A 19,708-nucleotide genomic window follows, 5' to 3' on the forward strand; every position below is an offset into this window, starting at 1 on the left:
TATATTATTTTCTGACTGAATATTTGGCATACACTGAGTATACAAAACATTAAGAACACCTGCTCTTTCCATGACATAGATTGACCAGGTGAATCTAGTTGAAAGCTATGATCCCTTATTGATGTCACCTGTTAAATCCAATTCAATCAGTATAGGTAATGGGGAGACAGGTTAAAGAAGGATTTTTAAGCCTCGTCATTTTTCATGATAAGACTTGTGTTGTGTTTTATTTTTGTGTTTTATTTATACATGGACATTCGCAGTATATCTCGCAGCCTGTCTGGATGTAAAACAAGTGTAACAAACATCCGACATGCATTCAACATTTTGAACCTCTGAAATGGTCTTCACGTGTAAAATTACAGTAAGTAAATTGTCTTTAAATGTTTTATTGTAGTTCTTTTGAAGGATGACGTTTTCTTAACCTTTCCGAAAATATGCACATTTGGAATTTACAAAAGAAAAAGTAGTTAATGTTATGTTTGGGCAAGCTTAATTAACTTTAAAAAGGTTAAATCATTTGCATAACACCAGTTGGTGCTCAAAGGTTAGACTTAAATGAGCAAGGATGTACATAGGGCATTTGGAAAATCGTGTGTGTGTGTGTGTGTGTGTGTGTGTGTGTGTGTGTGTGTGTGTGTGTGTGTGTGTGTGTGTGTGTGTGTGTGTGTGTGTGTGTGTGTGTGTGTGTGTGTGTGTGTGTGTGTGTGTGTGTGTGTGTGTGTGTGTGTGTGTGTGTGTGTGTGTCGTGCACACACATGTCGTACTGAGCAGAGATTGTATGCGGATGAGGGTGGCTGGAGTATATACAAAAAAGTGACATTTACTTTCCACACCTAGGACAAACATTACCATCATTTTGACATCTATAGTTTACCACTGTGTCAAGAAGATGTAGTGCCTGAAGCACCTTTTGGAAAGCGCTATTTGTTATTCTACGCAGTAGTTTGCATGAAACATGCACAGGATGAATTTGAGCATACAAAAGACTTCCTTTGGGAAAGCAATGGTTATTTTGTTTAGGTGTCTGTCTGTTGTTTCTGGATTTAATTATAGGGTACATTTACTGAAAAGTAATTCTACAAGGCCTGACGTTTAAGGGTCCAATGCTTTGCAGTTCACTAGTTTGCTATCTCGGTTAACATTGAACTATAATCTTGCTTAATTTGGTCAGACGTAGTCTGTCCTTGAGAGATTACTAGTTTGCTAGTGGTCACTGCAGAAGAAAGTATTTATGGGTCGTAGGAAAACCTTCAGAGTTTCTGTATTCTTTCAGCATCTTCAATGATGTCATTGGCTTTGGCAGTAAACCTGAAAGTGAAGTAAAGTCATTAGGATTTGTCAAAATGCTGTGTAATTTAAACCGCCAGACAACCGCTTCCTTTATTATTTCTGCATCCTGTTTGCTGCAGTTGAAAGTGACAACAAAAAGGAGACCAAAGGTGGAAAGGGAGCCAAGGGGAAGGTAGATCAAAGCAAAGCCATCAAAATGGTGAGTTCAGTAAATAAATCTAAGAAGGCCTGCCTTTTTACCTGCCTTCAGCACAATAAATTATTTAAGTCCCCTTGCCCGCTTGTGACTTCCCAATCAATGACATAATGTTTGTGTAATGATCCTGTGTTTTGCTTCTATATCATACTTATTCCCTGTCACCCTTTCACTCTTGCTCTTTCTCTCTCTCTCTCTCTCTCTCTCTCTCTCTCTCTCTCTCTCTCTCTCTCTTCCTCTGCCTCTCTTTCTCCCCCTCTCTCTCGCTCTCTCAACCCGCCCTCTCTATCTCCCTCTCACTACTCCACTCTCTCACTCCCAAGTCAAATGTGTCTCTTCCGCTCTTGCTGTCACAGTTGTTTGTTTGGATGTCTCTATCCAATATTAATCTACCTGTATTTACTCTTGTGTTTCTTGTTACCCAGGTGCCGGTCAATCGTGTCTTGCCCCCCAACACCCTCCCAGTAGACACACACAACATCAAATGTATATTTTACTTGTTTGACTTTAATAATGACCTTTTAACACCTCCAATAAGTATTTCACTGATTTTCAGTGGTGAGATAATCTATATTTCTAGGAATTTCCTAGATAGGTATTTCTTAAATATCAGTACTGCCAGAAGAGGACTGGCCACCCCTCAGTGCCTGGTTCCTCTCTAGGTTTTTTCCTATGTTCCTGCTTCCTAGAGCTTTTCCTCGCCACAATGCTTTTACCTATGCATTGCTTGCTCTTTGGGGTTTAACCCTCGGCATCTGTAAACCACTTTGTGACAACTGCTTATGTAGAAATGGCTTCATGAAATTTGATTTGGGAAATAAGATTGTTTGTAATGCCAGACCAATGACATACTGTGGAGGAAATTGTCCTTAATACACCTCATCTAAGATATCATAGACCCTTACAACGAAGAGGAATATGGTAAGTAAGCATGATCTTAGTTGTCATTATTATGTTTCTGATTTTGCTGATAATTTCCACAAGAGAATCGTTGATCACGATACGGCCCCAGACGATAAGCTATGTTGTTCTGACAGCCCGGGCCCATATTCATAAAGTGTCTAGGATCCGATTTGACTTTCATATCATAATGTATAAGATTATATGGACAGGGGGTGCCTGATCCTATCAGCACTTCTACTCTGAGACACTTTATGAATATAGACCCTGATCTCTACTGATATCTTTGTAAGCTGTGCAATGATGGGTTTTGTTGCAGTAGACACCTAGGGGGATGGCTCTCCTGAACGAAACATCCAAGAGTACCGTAAAGAGGCGCCTCCAATCTAGTGTAGAATATGCCCCCAAAAAGTCATTCAAGATAGCACTGTTTTCCAATCCCATGTATTGATTTGATCTTTTGTTTTAATAAGCATGAAAATGTTGCCAGCGCCAAATAGACATGGTTGTAATGGTCAGAGTTTTTAACCTTAAGCCAACTTTTATGTTGATATCCCTATGTATGTGAGTGGCCGTTTTACGAAATCTGTCTTGCCTGCTACTTACTTAAACTGCATACTGTGTACTAATCATACCAAATACTATATAGAACGTACTGTTTAGTAAAAATCATATGCAGTTAGCAACAAATATCAATATACTACTCATCCATATTGAGATGGCCTCATTGAATGCGCAATCATGCTTTTTCCCCAATGTTCATACATTTTTGTAGAACACGTCGCCTATTCTGATTATCAGCTGGTGTCGAACACACTTGAGTGTGAAAAAACTATTCAGTTCTGTGAAGCGAATTCTACTAGATGAAAAGCCGAAATGAGTATGACATCCGGGCATTTAAAGTATCTTCGATTTTCAACATTTCACAAACTATAAAAGGTCATTTTTTCGCATACTCAAACGGCCTACTATTTACGATGCAAGTATGGGTATTTGGACTGGCTGTGTACAGTATGTGAAATGAAAATCGAGTATGCTTTAAATGCCTGGATGCCATTCTCACCGATCCTGTAGAGGTTCATTAGGAAGATGGATTTCTGCTTTCTCATTGAAAAGTGTTTCTTGTTCTCTTGTCCTTCGTCAGAGCTTTTAAACTAAATATTAAACCATCTTTTGATTTCTGAACGTGTCGACACAGGGGACTCGGGATGTGGCTACGTTATTGATGTCATGTTAGTCGGGCCTTTTGATTTGAACATATGGATTGTTATAGTTTTGTAGGCTAGGCTATCAATTGAATTATTACATGTATGGATCAAGCATTAGCAGTCATTTTCATCTCGTTCCCAATGATCAGTGCTTTAGTTTATTACGTTGCTGTCGAACGGTTCTAAATTTGCGATGCACCCAACTGTCCAAATTGTTCTGTGCAATAGCCTTTTGATTTGAGCATTTGAAAAGTTTTGGTGTGTGGACTAGGCTATTTGATTTAATGTATGTATGTTACAGCACTTAGGTTTCACTAATAAATATGTTGAAATGGAACCAGATTATACATTTCTGTCTTCAGTCCTTTTTAAATAGAATAGATGGGCTATGTGGTCTACTATGGTATAAGTCGAATGTGATAGTGCTATTACTACATTCCTATTCTATTCAGAGTTTTGAGAAATTAATCAAATTAAAATGAGATATTATCAGGCTGGTTAATGTGGTGCATGCATGTTAAATTTGGAAAAATCCACCCACACACGGCCTGCGTTGCGGCCATGGCATACTGCATACTTTTTAATAAACAGTACATCACGTGCTAAATACTATGCAACGATGCGTACATAGTATGTGGTTTAAGTACAGTATGTAGTACGCTAGTATGGGTATTCGGACACAGCCTCTGTGTTTAGAGCTATGACTCCTTCTCAGCAAAGAGAATTTTGCAGTGACTAATGTGCTGTTTGCCAAAATCCAATGGACTATTGTCTGGCCTTGACGTGTCCTCCTCCCTCTCCGCCACCAGGTCACCAAACTCCCTTCATACTGTACATTTTGTCAGTGCAATTTTTAGGTACAGCTTAGATTTAGATTATGCAGTCCAGCTTCTACTATAGATTGGGTCCTACAGTAATATACCTCACCCAATGATAATAAATGATGAAGTAGCTGGAACTGTTTATTCTCTGTGTGTGTGTCGTGTGTGTACGTTGTGTGTACGTTGTGTGTGTGTGGGGGGGGGGGGGTTGTTATGTTTCAGAAGGCAGCAGCCTGACAGAGAGGATGAAGAGGACTTTGGAGGCATATAGCCAGCAATTCACCCCACTGTGGGAGGGCTTTTGGGGGAGTGAATGCACTCCCAGGTCAGAAGTCACTTTCACTCAACACACTCATTAGCAGTAATGACACAAGAGTCACATATGTATGTCATGTATTCCTGTCCGCTGGCATACCAATCTGTTGGCTGATGTTTATTCATGGCATGCTGCACTCTAAGCCACTAACACTGTTGTGTGTGTGTCAGTCTCGCAGAGCTGGAGCAGCTGCTGACAAACTGCAGTGCTTTCATCTTCCATGGAATGGAGCGCTTTCTCGCTAACATCCCACCATCCAAGCTGGCTGCCCTCAACCTTTCTGGTACGTACTGTATCCAATACCTACCTATTTTATTTTGTGGTTTGAGTTTGTTTGGTCTGAGTTTCAAGAACCTTCTTGTGAAGATGTTGGACGATTTGAGGTAGATTTTATTTTATAGTATCAGATTTTTCCATCAAATACAGACTATTTCAATTGTTTGATCAGAAAACAACCATGCCCTTAACCAAAGCTCAAATACCAGAACACAAATAAGTAACCATAACCTGCCACATTCCAACTATGCCTCCCTCCCAGTAAGCTGCTGTTGTATATATGCCACCACTGCAGAATTAGCACAATATACCTTTTAAAGGGACCCATTCGTCTGAAAGAGCATCCCAAATGGCACCCTATTCCCTATGTAGTGCCCTACTTTTGACCAGGGCCTCTTGTAAAAAATAAAGCACTACACTTAGGGAATACGGTGCCATTTAGGATGCATCCTGTGTGTCAGAGATTTGCTGTTTGCCATCTAAAATTAAGGAAACTAAGTAGAAAACAACATCATTCAACTCCAAATCCAACTCATTCAACTCCAAAGACTGGTATTCAAAGGCATTAGGCTATAAGTTCAGAACACAGAACATAACTCTTCCGTTATGACAGGGAATATTTGTAAAGACTTATATAAAAATGTCACATTGTGTCAAAGATCTGAGTGGCTTTGGATATTATGTGATGGTAATATGATTAATTTAATCAAATGAAGGATTTTCCAAAGTCAGTGATGGAGAAACAAAAACCCAGATATAAATTTGAAATTGTACTGTGTGTAGCTTATGTACGTAAATGGAGCAGGAGACTTAATCTCTTTAAACACATCAATCTTTAATTCCCCGAGTGGTTATATTTAGAAAGACAGCAATATAACATCAATTAGATTTCATTATAGGCCTGTTGCTGTTACATTTTCCAAGTTTCACCAAGCACTTGTAGAAATTATACAGAGATTCAAAATGAATGTATTAGGGATAATCACTAGGCTTATATGATTTATTAACATGATATAGGCCTAGTAATTGTTTGATGTAGGTTTAATGTGTGCATTGGAGATGTTCATCAGATGTAGTGTTCTGAATCTGTCGCCCGGAGTTGAAGTAGTTATTATAGGCACTAGAGAGCAAGCTGTCAATTAACGTTAATCTCACATTGAACTGTTCCCTGGACAGGAACTCTGGCGTTCCCAATCCAGCAGATCAGAGTCTGGAGCTGACAGTGCCCCACCTGTGGCCTAACCCGGGTGTGTCACATTTTGGCAGATCCATTGACAAACACCTCCGCAATTGATATTGACTAGGGGCCTTGTCTATAAACATTGATTACACCAATTGCCACTCAAAAATCTGTACAAGGTCGTAGTGCTGTAGTACATTTAAGAGTAAATAGACACTTGACTAACACATTCATTGACAAAAAAGAATAACATGTTTTTGTTGAACTTACAGTATGTTGTAAAAAGAATAGCCATGTTTTTTCTTCTCATTTGCATTATGTGAAATTAAATACCGCTGTCTAAATAGAGCATAAAGCAGCCTGTATAAAACAAGGAGGAAGAGAAGCGCTGCTAAGGTACACAATAGTAGATTTTGGTAGACAGAAGGTGCTCTTTGGTAAAAGGGGTCAATTGGTCATCAAAAAGAAAGGCGGAACAAGGCACTCTTCATAGAAGTAACAAATGTTTTTTTGGGGAGGGAATTGATTCTCATCATGTTCATTTCAAAGGCCTTAGGTATTTTGGAGACAGAGACTCCACTCTTTCCTCAGTGGCTGCTGTCTTGATTTCTTTATTACGATACTTTTTCACTAATCTTCCTGAAATAACTGACCACACAACCCAAAAAGCCTTCTGACTTTTCACACCTTTCAAACCCTTTTCAACAACAATCAAATGCTTTTCACAGGCATGGCTCTTGGCCTTGCTTGATTTTTTTGTTTTACTTCCTCCAAAACAAAGGACATTTTGGGTGTGGATGACACTGGGTGTATTTGATCTGATTGACAGGGGAAGTCAGGATGACCTTACACATCACCCTGGGCCTCACAATACCATCCACTATCAAAGACAGGCTGGGCTTTGGCACTTCTAACCAAACAAAGTGGTGAGGAATGTTCAGACTATGTTGCCTCGTCTGAATAACAGCTGTAACTCGATAACAAGCCAACCCCACCCAGTTAACAAGCCAGCAGGTACAAGGTGTTTGCAGATGTTCTAGATAGTTTCAAGTTTTAATGTCATGCACAAGTACAAGCACAGGGAAATGTCTTTCTTGCGTCAGACCGAGATGCTCAGAACTGATCTAGAGCAGAGGGAGGGAGAATGAGTTATATTCTACTTCCTGCATTCAATCTAATGCCTGAAGAGAGTTTTGAGCATGACAAACTCTGTTTGTTGGAGTCATGAACATGAATCAACAGCTCTCTTCTCTTTTTCCTTTCGTTTACACACACTGGCCTAAATTCATTGACCTTCCTTCATAACTGATCTAGGGGCTACAGATGAGAATTAGCCCTTTTACTAACTCTGGTGCATTTACATTGATGTAACCAAGGAAATGTTCATTAATGTGCACGGTCCCTGTCAAGTAAATCCCATAAATAAATACATCCAAGAATACATACACTACCGTTCAAAAGTTTCTGGTCACTTAGAAATGTCCTTTTTGTCATGCAGGTGAAAGAGGACCCAAAAGCGACTTAACAGAAACAGAGTTTATTTAAGTCCAAACAGGGAATAACAGAAATCCTCTAGACTTGTAGAGGGGAAATAACTGGAGAAGCGGCCACAGACTGCAGGTCGCTTCGGGTAGGCGCAGGCCGTAGTCGACAGAGACACCTGCTCACACGCAGCATCTGATGAAGGCAAAAAAACACGACAGGACAGGGCGATACACAATCACAGCAAAAACACGACAGGACAGGGCGAAACGCAATCACAGCATGGTGAATACAATACAAGGAACCGACGGGACAGGAACGGATCACAAAGGAATAAATAGGGACTCTAATCAGGGGAAAGGATCGGGAACAGGTGTGGGAAGACTAAATGATGATTAGGGGAATAGGAACAGCTGGGAGCAGGAACGGAACGATAGAGAGAAGAGAGAGCGAGAGAGTGAGAGAGGGAGGGGGAGAGAGAGGGATAGAAGGAGGGAAAGAACCAAATAAGACCAGCAGAGGGAAACGAATAGCATGGGGAGCACAGGGACAAGACATGATAATAAATGACAAACATGACACTTTTTCTTTTTATTAAGAAAAGCTCATTTTTTGTCCATTAAAATAACATAAAATTGATCAGAAATACAGTGTAGACATTGTTAATGTTGTAAATGACTATTGTATCTGGAAACTGTAGATTATTTTTAATGGAATATTTTTTTTTATTTTTTTTATTTCACCTTTATTTAACCAGGTAGGCTAGTTGAGAACAAGTTCTCATTTGCAACTGCGACCTGGCCAATATAAAGCATAGCAGTGTGAACAGACAACACAGAGTTACACATGGAATAAACAATTAACAAGTCAATAACACAGTAGAAAAAAATGGGCAGTCTATATACAATGTGTGCAAAAGGCATGAGGAGGTAGGCGAATAATACAATTTTGCAGATTAACACTGGAGTGATAAATGATCAGATGGTCATGTACAGGTAGAGATATTGGTGTGCAAAAGAGCAGAAAAATAAATAAATAAAAACAGTATAAAAACAGTATGGGAATGAGGTAGGTGAAAATGGGTGGGCTATTTTCCTATAGACTATGTACAGCTGCAGCAATCGGTTAGCTGCTCAAATAGCTGATGTTTGAAGTTGGTGAGGGAGATAAAAGTCTCCAACTTCAGCGATTTTTGCAATTCGTTCCAGTCACAGGCAGCAGAGTACTGGAACGAAAGGCGGCCAAATGATGTGTTGGCTTTAGGGATGATCAGTGAGATACACCTGCTGGAGCGCGTGCTACGGATGGGTGTTGCCATCGTGACCAGTGAACTGAGATAAGGCGGAGCTTTACCTAGCATGGACTTGTAGATGACCTGGAGCCAGTGGGTCTGGCGACGAATATGTAGTGAGGGCCAGCCGACTAGAGCATACAAGTCGCAGTGGTGGGTGGTATAAGGTGCTTTAGTGACAAAACGGATGGCACTGTGATAGACTTCATCCAGTTTGCTGAGTAGAGTGTTGGAAGCCATTTTGTAGATGACATCGCTGAAGTCGAGGATCGTTAGGATAGTCAGTTTTACTAGGGTAAGCTTGGCAGCGTGAGTGAAGGAGGCTTTGTTGCGGAATAGAAAGCCGACTCTTGATTTGATTTTCGATTGGAGATGTTTGATGTGGGTCTGGAAGGAGAGTTTGCAGTCTAGCCAGACACCTAGGTACTTATAGATGTCCACATATTCAAGGTCGGAACCATCCAGGGTGGTGATGCTAGTCGGGCATGCGGGTGCAGGCAGCGATCGGTTGAAAAGCATGCATTTGGTTTTACTCGCGTTTAAGAGCAGTTGGAGGCCACGGAAGGAGTGCTGTATGGCATTGAAGCTCGTTTGGAGGTTAGATAGCACAGTGTCCAATGACGGGCCGAAAGTATATAGAATGGTGTCGTCTGCGTAGAGATGGATCAGGGAATCGCCCGCAGCAAGAGCAACATCATTGATATACACAGAGAAAAGAGTCGGCCCGAGAATTGAACCCTGTGGCACCCCCATAGAGACTGCCAGAGGACCGGACAGCATGCCCTCCGATTTGACACACTGAACTCTGTCTGCAAAGTAATTGGTGAACCAGGCAAGGCATCTACATAGGAGTACAGAGGCCCATTATCAGCAACCTTCACTCCTGTGTTCCAATGGCACGTTGCGTTAGCTAATCCAAGTTGATCATTTTAAAAGGCTAATTGATCATTAGAAAACCCTTTGGCAATTATGTTAGCACAGCTGAAAACGGTTGTTCTGATTAAAGAAGCAATAAAACTGGCCTTTAGACTAGTTGAGTATTTGGAGCATCAGCATTTGTGGGTTCGATTACAGGCTCAAAATGGCTAGAAACAAAGAACTTCCTTCTGAAACTCATCAGTCTATTCTTATTCTGAGAAATGAAGGCTATTCCATGCGAGAAATTGCAAAGAAACTGAAGATCTCGTACAACGCTGTGTACTACTCCCTTCACAGAACAGAGCAAACTGGCTTTAACCAGAATATAAAGAGGACTGGGAGGCCCCGGTGCACAACTGAGCAAGAGGCCAAGTACATTAGAGTGTCTAATTTGAGAAACAGACGCCTCACAAGTCCTCAACTGGCAGCTTCTTTAAATAGTACCCGCAAAACACCAGTCTCAACGTCGAGTTCCTCTGTCCAGTGTCTGTGTTCTTTTGCCCATCTTAATCTTTTCTTTTAATTGGCCAGTCTGTGATATGGCTTTCCCGGAGCATCCCGGAGTTGCCTCTTAACTGTTGACGTTGAGACTGGTGTTTGATGTTATTTTAATGGACAAAAAATTAGCTTTTCTTTCAAAAACAAGGACATTTCTAAGTGACCCCACACTACTGTTCAGAAGTTATCATTCCACCCATAGAGTATGTTTTGGGTAGTGTAATTTGGTCCCAAATAACAATTTATTTCACCTCATTTCAAAATGTTGTCATTAAGAGCACATAGTCAACAATTTCGCTCCACCCGCAATCTGCTAAATATGTGGCCAATAAAATGTTATTTGATAAAAAGCATGTTTTCACATCTCAAAAGAGTTAAATTATGAATGAGGTGCTATTTAAAGTAAAAGGATTGACATAAAAAAGCCGATTTCATCTTAAATCAGCCATAACTCCCCTTGTGACGGGGAAATGGAAGCTTGTGTTCAACAGGGAGTGGCAATTGAATGTAAGTTAAAAAATATATATATAAAGTGAAACATTTCTAACCTATCTATCGATGGGTAACAGGGTTGATGTGTTATTCTAGCCTATCTATCGATGGGTAACAGGGTTGATGTGTTATTCTAGCCTATCTATCGATGGGTAACAGGGTTGATGTGTTATTCTAGCCTGTCTATCGATGGGTAACAGGGTTGATGTGTTATTCTAGCCTATCTATCGATGGGTAACAGGGTTGATGTGTTATTCTAGCCTATCTATCGATGGGTAACAGGGTTGATGTGTTATTCTAGCCTGTCTATCGATGGGTAACAGGGTTGATGTGTTATTCTAGCCTGTCTATCTATAGGTAACAGGGTTGATGTGTTATTCTAGCCTATCTATCGATGGGTAACAGGGTTGATGTGTTATTCTAACCTATCTATCGATGGGTAACAGGGTTGATGTGTTATTCTAGCCTATCCATCGATGGGTAACAGGGTTGATGTGTTATTCTAGCCTATCTATCGATGGGTAACAGGGTTGATGTGTTATTCTAGCCTAACTATCATTTACATTTACATTTAAGTCATTTAGCAGACGCTCTTATCCAGAGCGACTTACAAATTGGTGCATTCACCTTATGACATCCAGTGGGACAGTCACTTAACAATAGTGCATCTAAAACTTAGGGGGGGTGGGGTGAGAGGGATTACTTAACCTATCCTAGGTATTCCTTAAAGAGGTGGGGTTTCAGGTGTCTCCGGAAGGTGGTGATTGACTCCGCTGTCCTGGCGTCGTGAGGGAGTTTGTTCCACCATTGGGGGGCCAGGGCAGCGAACAGTTTTGACTGGGCTGAGCGGGAGCTGTACTTCCTCAGTGGTAGGGAGGCGAGCAGGCCAGAGGTGGATGAACGCAGTGCCCTTGTTTGGGTGTAGGGCCTGATCAGAGCCTGGAGGTACTGAGGTGCCGTTCCCCTCACAGCTCCGTAGGCAAGCACCATGGTCTTGTAGCGGATGCGAGCTTCAACTGGAAGCCAGTGGAGAGAACGGAGGAGCGGGGTGACGTGAGAGAACTTGGGAAGGTTGAACACCAGACGGGCTGCGGCGTTCTGGATGAGTTGAAGGGGTTTAATGGCACAGGCAGGGAGCCCAGCCAACAGCGAGTTGCAGTAATCCAGACGGGAGATGACAAGTGCCTGGATTAGGACCTGCGCCGCTTCCTGTGTGAGGCAGGGTCGTACTCTGCGGATGTTGTAGAGCATGAACCTACAGGAACGGGCCACCGCCTTGATGTTAGTTGAGAACGACAGGGTGTTGTCCAGGATCACGCCAAGGTTCTTGGCGCTCTGGGAGGAGGACACAATGGAGTTGTCAACCGTGATGGCGAGATCATGGAACGGGCAGTCCTTCCCCGGGAGGAAGAGCAGCTCCGTCTTGCCGAGGTTCAGCTTGAGGTGGTGATCCGTCATCCACACTGATATGTCTGCCAGACATGCAGAGATGCGATTCGCCACCTGGTCATCAGAAGGGGGAAAGGAGAAGATTAATTGTGTGTCGTCTGCATAGCAATGATAAGAGAGACCATGTGAGGTTATGACAGAGCCAAGTGACTTGGTGTATAGCGAGAATAGGAGAGGGCCAAGAACAGAGCCCTGGGGACACCAGTGGTGAGCGCGTGGTGAGGAGACAGATTCTCGCCACGCCACCTGGTAGGAGCGACCTGTCAGGTAGGACGCAATCCAAGCGTGGGCCGCGCCGGAGATGCCCAACTCGGAGAGGGTGGAGAGGAGGATCTGATGGTTCACAGTATCGAAGGCAGCCGATAGATCTAGAAGGATGAGAGCAGAGGAGAGAGAGTTAGCTTTAGCAGTGCGGAGCGCCTCCGTGATACAGAGGAGAGCAGTCTCAGTTGAATGACTAGTCTTGAAACCTGACTGATTTGGATCAAGAAGGTCATTCAGAGAGAGATAGCGGGAGAGCTGGCCAAGGACGGCACGTTCAAGAGTTTTGGAGAGAAAAGAAAGAAGGGATACTGGTCTGTAATTGTTGACATCGGAGGGATCGAGTGTAGGTTTTTTCAGAAGGGGTGCAACTCTCGCTCTCTTGAAGACGGAAGGGACGTAGCCAACGGTCAGGGATGAGTTGATGAGCGAGGTGAGGTAAGGGAGAAGGTCTCCGGAAATGGTCTGGAGAAGAGAGGAGGGGATAGGGTCAAGCGGGCAGGTTGTTGGGCGGCCGGCCGTCACAAGACGCGAGATTTCATCTGGAGAGAGAGGGAGAAAGAGGTCAGAGCACAGGGTAGGGCAGTGTGAGCAGAACCAGCGGTGTCGTTTGACTTAGCAAACGAGGATCGGATGTCGTCGACCTTCTTTTCAAAATGGTTGACGAAGTCATCTGCAGAGAGGGAGGAGGGGGGGAGGATTCAGGAGGGAGGAGAAGGTGGCAAAGAGCTTCCTAGGGTTAGAGGCAGATGCTTGGAATTTAGCGTGGTAGAAAGTGGCTTTAGCAGCAGAGACAGAGGAGGAAAATGTAGAGAGGAGGGAGTGAAAGGATGCCAGGTCCGCAGGGAGGCGAGTTTTCCTCCATTTCCGCTCGGCTGCCCGGAGCCCTGTTCTGTGAGCTCGCAATGAGTCATCGAGCCACGGAGCGGGAGGGGAGGACCGAGCCGGCCTGGAGGATAGGGGACATAGAGAGTCAAGGGATGCAGAGAGGGAGGAGAGGAGGGTGGAGGAGGCAGAATCAGGAGATAGGTGGGAGAAGGTTTGAGCGGAGGGAAGAGATGATAGGATGGAAGAGGAGAGAGTAGCGGGGGAGAGAGAGCGAAGGTTGGGACGGCACGATACCATCCGAGTAGGGGCAGTGTGGGAGGTGTTGGATGAGAGCGAGAGGGAAAAGGATACAAGGCAGTGGTCGGAGACTTGGAGGGGAGTTGCAATGAGGTTAGTGGAAGAACAGCATCTAGTAAAGATGAGGTCGAGCGTATTGCCTGCCTTGTGAGTAGGGGGAAGGTGAGAGGGTGAGGTCAAAAGAGGAGAGGAGTGGAAAGAAGGAGGCAGAGAGGAAAGAGTCAAAGGTAGACATGGGGAGGTTAAAGTCGCCCAGAACTGTGAGAGGTGAGCCGTCCTCAGGAAAGGAGCTTATCAAGGCATCAAGCTCATTGATGAACTCTCCGAGGGAACCTGGAGGGCGATAAATGATAAGGATGTTAAGCTTGAAAGGGCTAGTAACTGTGACAGCATGGAATTCAAAGGAGGCGATAGACAGATGGGTAAGGGGAGAAAGAGAGAATGACCACTTGGGAGAGATGAGGATCCCGGTGCCACCACCCCGCTGACCAGACGCTCTCGGGGTGTGCGAGAACACGTGGGCGGACGAAGAGAGAGCAGTAGGAGTAGCAGTGTTGTCTGTGGTGATCCATGTTTCCGTCAGTGCCAAGAAGTCGAGGGACTGGAGGGAGGCATAGGCTGAGATGAACTCTGCCTTGTTGACCGCAGATTGGCAGTTCCAGAGGCTACCGGAGACCTGGAACTCCACGTGGGTCGCGCGCTGGGACCACCAGAGTAGGGTGGCCGCGGCCACGCGGTGAGGAGCGTTTGTATGGTCTGTGCAGAGAGGAGAGAACAGGGATAAACAGACACATAGTTGACAGGCTACAGAAGAGGCTACGCTAATGCAAAGGAGATTGGAATGACAAGTGGACTACACGTCTCGAATGTTCAGAAAGTTAAGCTACGTAGCAAGAATCTTATTGACTAAAATGATTAAAATGATACAGTACTGCTGAAGTAGGCCAGCTGGCAGTGGGTGCGTTGTTGACACTACACTAATCAAGTCGTTCCGTTGAGTGTAATAGTTTCTGCAGTGTTGCTATTCGGGGCTAGCAGGCTAGCTAGCGGTGTTGTTTACGTTACGTTGCGTTAAAAGAACGACAATAGATGGCTAGCGAACCTAGAAAATCGCTCTAGACTACACAATTATCTTTGATACAAAGACGGCTATGTAGCTAGCTAAGTAGCTAGCTACGATCAAACAAATCAAACCGTTGTACTGTAATGAAATGAAGTGAAAATGTGATACTACCTGTGAGTGCGACCGGGTAGTTGAGTTCTATACAGAAGACGTTGGCTAGCGTTGGCTAGCTAGCAGAGTCACCTACGTTAAGGACGACAAATAGCTGGCTAGCTAACCTCGGTAAATTAAGATAATCACTCTAAGACTACACACTCTAAACCTAAACAACACAATTATCTTGGATACGATGATACGAAGACAGCAAAGACAGCTATGTAGCTAGCTAACACTAAACTAATCAAGTCGTTCAGTTGAGTGTAATAGTTTCTCCAGTGCAGCTAATCAGTGGACGTTAGCTAGCTGGCTAGTGAAGACTACGTTAGGACGGCGAAATACGATAATTACGCAATTATCTTTGATACAAAGACGGCTATGTAGCTAGCTGAGAAGAAATTGCTAAGATAAGACAAATCAAACCGTTGTGATATAATGAAATATAATGAAAAAGTTATACTACCCGTTGGAGCGACGTGCAGATGCGACCACTCGCTCCAACCGGAACCGGAAGATCGATGGGTAACAGGGTTGATGTGTTATTCTAGCCTATCTATCGATGGGTAACAGGGTTGATGTGTTATTCTAGCCTATCTATCGATGGGTAACAGGGTTGATGTGTTATTCTAGCCTATCTATCGATGGGTAACAGGGTTGATGTGTTATTCTAGCCTATCTATCGATGGGTAACAGGGTTGATGTGTTATTCTAGCCTATCTATCGATGGGTAACAGGGTTGATGTGTTATTCTAGCCTATCTATCGATGGGTAACAGGGTTGATGTGTTATGCTCGATCCGTTCCGTTTTCCATCACCAAACACCAGAAAATGGTCAAAAAGAGTCAAACCAGGTGACATGCTTTTACACTATGATTTACACTGTCGTTTGAAAGTATAATTTAAAGGAATAGTTTCACAATATTAAAACGAGAGTTCAGTAGAAACAGGGTTTAACTTCAAATGAGGGACAAACGTAAAGGAATCACCAATGTGAAATAAATAATAAATAATTTTGGGGTGAAGTGGGTTGAAATCTTCCTAAAAGTCAGAAAAACATGCACTTTAGCAAGTCTTTATTCATTTATTGAATTGTCCATGTGGTTTATGTAAGGGCACTACATTTAATATAACAGGCTTTTAAAATGCAATATTGGTGCACCATTTTTACATAAAATATCAAAGGGACACAAAAGTCACTATTTGTGGAACGACCCATGACCAGATGATGATAATGTGTTGTCATTTGTCCTCAAGAGTGCCAGATGGCTGTCCTTTTCGACCTCGTCCAGAACAGCGCCAGCATGCTACGGCAATCCAAGCTAGATGTGCAAAAGAGGTAACGCATCGCATGTGCTTCTTATGACTTTATCCAATGAAGTGCATTAAGTTGCATCCCCTCCTTCACAGCTGATACACCACAGCTGTTTGATGCTTCGTCTCAGGATGGTTATGAGAAGACGCTGGACAGTTCCTTTATAGACCTCATGTGTCTCCGTCTCTTTCTATCCTTCTTTCTACCTCTATCTATATATTCTCTATCTCCCCCTCTTTCACTCCCCTTTATCTATATTTCTCTCTTTCTATCTCTTTTTCTCTCTCTTTCTCGCTCTCTATCTCTCTCGCTTTCTCCCTCTCCTTTAGTGATGGACACCTGGCTCTGGAGAGGCCCCTGGAGACAGCCCTGCTACTCACTCTGAGTGGCGTCCGTTGTGTTCTGCTCAACCAGTGGCACAGCAGCCCCCAGATGAACATAAATAACATGGACTCCGTCATGGAGAGTGAGTTCAATACACTGTTACTGATGCACATTACTGTATGTAAATTAAAAACAGTTTCAAAACTGGGACATGAAAGCTTTCATTTAAGGTGTGATATGAAGTCTAAGAATAGCTGTAATATGTGTTGTGTACTGTGTGTTTTCATGTGTTGTAGATCTCCTGAGGGTAGGCCTGACCTCTGGCCAGACTGTCCATGCACTGAGGAAGGGAGAAGTCCAGAGCACAGAGAAAGACATAAACACTGCAGGATCAGATGGTAGGCCATCACTACAACTCTGGGACTGGGCCATATTCAATCATATCTGGTAGTATTCTGTTAAGACAGTGAGAAAATATGTTGAAATTGATATTTGGACGAATGTTGAGTGCTTTTTGCATTACAAAAATGCCATGGTATGCATTTGCTCCGTTGTTTACATTTTTGTTGGTGGCACTATGCGGGAATAATGCCATTCATCAAGTGAGCCTTTAATCTTTTACACTAGTGGGAATTGGCCTATATGGATAGGGAAATGTTTCTTACAGAAGACATATGCATATGCATAACCATGGTATCAATTGAAAGGGAACTGTTTGGAGATAATGGGAAATGATTAGACCAAAGGTGAGTGCACAACAGTTCACCTGACACAAGACTGAATCCAAACTTTACACTGTTGATTTCATGTGCATTTTACTTTTACTGTACCTTTTTGACGTATTTGTTGATAACGAAATCTGAAAATGTGCTGAATACATTCAGTAGCAAAATAAGAATATTCCTGGAAAATGTGGGGTAGGTGCAATACAAATTACAAGGGTTTGAGTGAGACGACTAACTGGTGTCCCCAAGTGGCCATACACCTCCAAAGTGTGCACAGTTCCTAAGCAATTTCAACTATAAGGTACTTTTTTAAAAGCTTTCTTACCTGCTGTTGAGGAACTAGAGCAAGCATACTTGTAGTAGTTTAATTTGGAACACAACCCTGCTTCCCTGCCATCAGACATAGCATGTTACTGTACTGCCACTGCGTTCCAATGTAGGTGCTTATTAGTGCCCAAAATCTGCCATTTTCAACCCGTATACGGGTACGAGTGTAAAGGGTTAAGTGCATGTATTCAGATGTCAATTAGTCTTGCCACCAGGCAAAATGTGTTGTTTTTTTTGCTTATCCCATTCATGACACAATTCCTAGAATTAAAATGTTCCTAAAACTGAATACTCTGTCAATTATTAGGATTTAAAAGACGGAGCACATTGCTTGTGCTACCTGTGTCACTCTCACTCCCTGAGTCATCGCTCTCTCTCTCTTACTCCCTCTCTTTCTCTTTTCTCTACAGATTCCATAGGCCACGAGGATTCGGTAAATAGAGATGGAAATGCACATGATGCTCAACCAAGATTGGCCACTTCATCATCAGCCTTCAATTGTGTCATCTATGGACTGCCTAACTTAGTTATTACGTGATCCACTTCAGTCCCTCGCAACATTCCTTCAAATTTAAGGATATTCGTCAAATTGTTTTATTAAAAGAAAACATCAACACAATGCCATCTAATAACACAGTTATTCCCAAGGCTGTACAATTACAAACAGATCCCAAAAATGCATTAGCCAAGAGTAGTCCTCGGTTTCTCTAAGAGACAGTTCACCATTCGTTGCTTGGCTTCAGTGAATAAATAAATATCTTGTTTGCCTCCACTTGTTTCATCTGTTTTATTGCGCCTCGGCAGAAATAAGCCATCTAATGCACCTGGTGCCAGTGGTGGGATAGACAGGGTCGGGTAAGAGGGAAATGTCTAAAGAATTATCGTCCACTCCCCAAGCGTTCTCCCCTATGGAGCTCTGCCATGCTTTGGAATTACACTGTCATCAAAACCAATAATGTAATAAAGCGATGAAAACAGGGATGTATAGTACAAAATATTTGGACCACATGGGTTGGTTGTGAGAGGACTGGATCTACAGTAGGCCACAGGACAGCACCTGGGGCTGTATGTATAAAGCGTCTCAGAGTAGGAGGGTTGATCTAGGATCAGCCCCCCCCATGCGGTCTGTGACCTTATTCATTGTAATCTAAAAGTCAAATTCTTATCCTAAATTAGCACTCTTGACACGCTTGATATATACTGCCCCTGGTCACAAATAACATTTGTGCCACTTGACGTTCCAGCAGATGCAACTGAAGTAGTTGTGTGTGTTGCTCTTGGGATGTTTCACCCTGTCGATACATCACACCTTTGTTAGCAACCATGTCGTTTATAGTGCTCGCTTCTGTGTTGTATTTTGGCTGTGTGTTTAACTCAAGATATACCTTAACAGTCTACTCTAGATGATAAGTGGGATGTTGGCTGTTATCTGGTATCCAAGAGTCACTGTAAAACTCTTGACAGCACTTTCTATCCATATTTCTGTCTTTTTCTATCATCTCTCACAGATGAACATAAAGGACTGAATGATCAATGAGTTAAAAACTGATCTGACCAAAAATAATTTAGAGGAGCCATGGGCAAGTCCAAAAACTCTAGAAAATCCACTTCTCGTAAAGCAGGTATGTTGTGTGTTATTGTAGAGGCTTCAATGCTTATTAAGTGAATGTTTGCCTTGAGGCAGCTTTTTAAGTATGACCACCTGAATCTCAAGGCAACGTGAATGCGAGCCATCTTTGAATGAACATTAAGGTTAGTCTTAGCTGTAAGCACCCTTGGTAGAGATGTTTGAACTAAGATAATTGTTTTCTTTTCGATGTTCTCTGATTTCTGTAACATGCATGTCACACAAGTATCTTTGAATAAAAATAGGATTTTGTACTTACTGGTAAATCAACATTCTGTCAACATGAACAAAGCAGAGGCTTTGTCAGTTCACATGGTGGCTGAGAGAACATGATTCACTGTTTCAATTAAATGGTGCTTTTTGTGTGGGATTTATTGATTCTAATTCAGGGACATGTGGTTATGCAGTGCCACCAGAATATTAACCATAAGCTTGTAATCCTCAGTTTCCCAGTATTTGTACTTATAT

The 19,708-nt window shown here is 42.7% G+C and overlaps 1 protein-coding gene across 5 annotated transcripts in view; it reads left to right on the forward strand.

Moving 5' to 3' along the window:
- The window catches only part of LOC124038146 (cilia- and flagella-associated protein 46), a 92,133-nt gene extending 73,748 nt beyond the window's left edge, over positions 1–18,385 (forward strand). For 2 of the 5 annotated variants that reach the window (XM_046353650.1, XM_046353651.1), the window contains exons 38-46: positions 1,413–1,492; positions 1,915–1,975; positions 2,378–2,410; positions 4,641–4,743; positions 4,905–5,017; positions 16,180–16,261; positions 16,567–16,703; positions 16,858–16,959; positions 18,024–18,385. In XM_046353650.1, the coding sequence (XP_046209606.1) occupies positions 1,413–1,492; positions 1,915–1,975; positions 2,378–2,410; positions 4,641–4,743; positions 4,905–5,017; positions 16,180–16,261; positions 16,567–16,703; positions 16,858–16,959; positions 18,024–18,151 (839 nt within the window). In that variant the 3' untranslated portion in view covers positions 18,152–18,385. Of the gene's footprint in view, positions 1–263; positions 365–1,412; positions 1,493–1,914; positions 1,976–2,377; positions 2,411–4,640; positions 4,744–4,904; positions 5,018–7,019; positions 7,117–16,179; positions 16,262–16,566; positions 16,704–16,857; positions 16,960–18,023 lie in introns of those variants that run through there. The other 3 variants (XM_046353652.1, XR_006839307.1, XR_006839308.1) reach the window with 3 other exon arrangements.
- Positions 18,386–19,708: the final 1,323 nt, after the last annotated feature.

This window comes from Oncorhynchus gorbuscha, linkage group LG06 (assembly GCF_021184085.1).
Source record: "Oncorhynchus gorbuscha isolate QuinsamMale2020 ecotype Even-year linkage group LG06, OgorEven_v1.0, whole genome shotgun sequence".
In the NCBI taxonomy this organism is placed as follows: domain Eukaryota; kingdom Metazoa; phylum Chordata; class Actinopteri; order Salmoniformes; family Salmonidae; genus Oncorhynchus; species Oncorhynchus gorbuscha.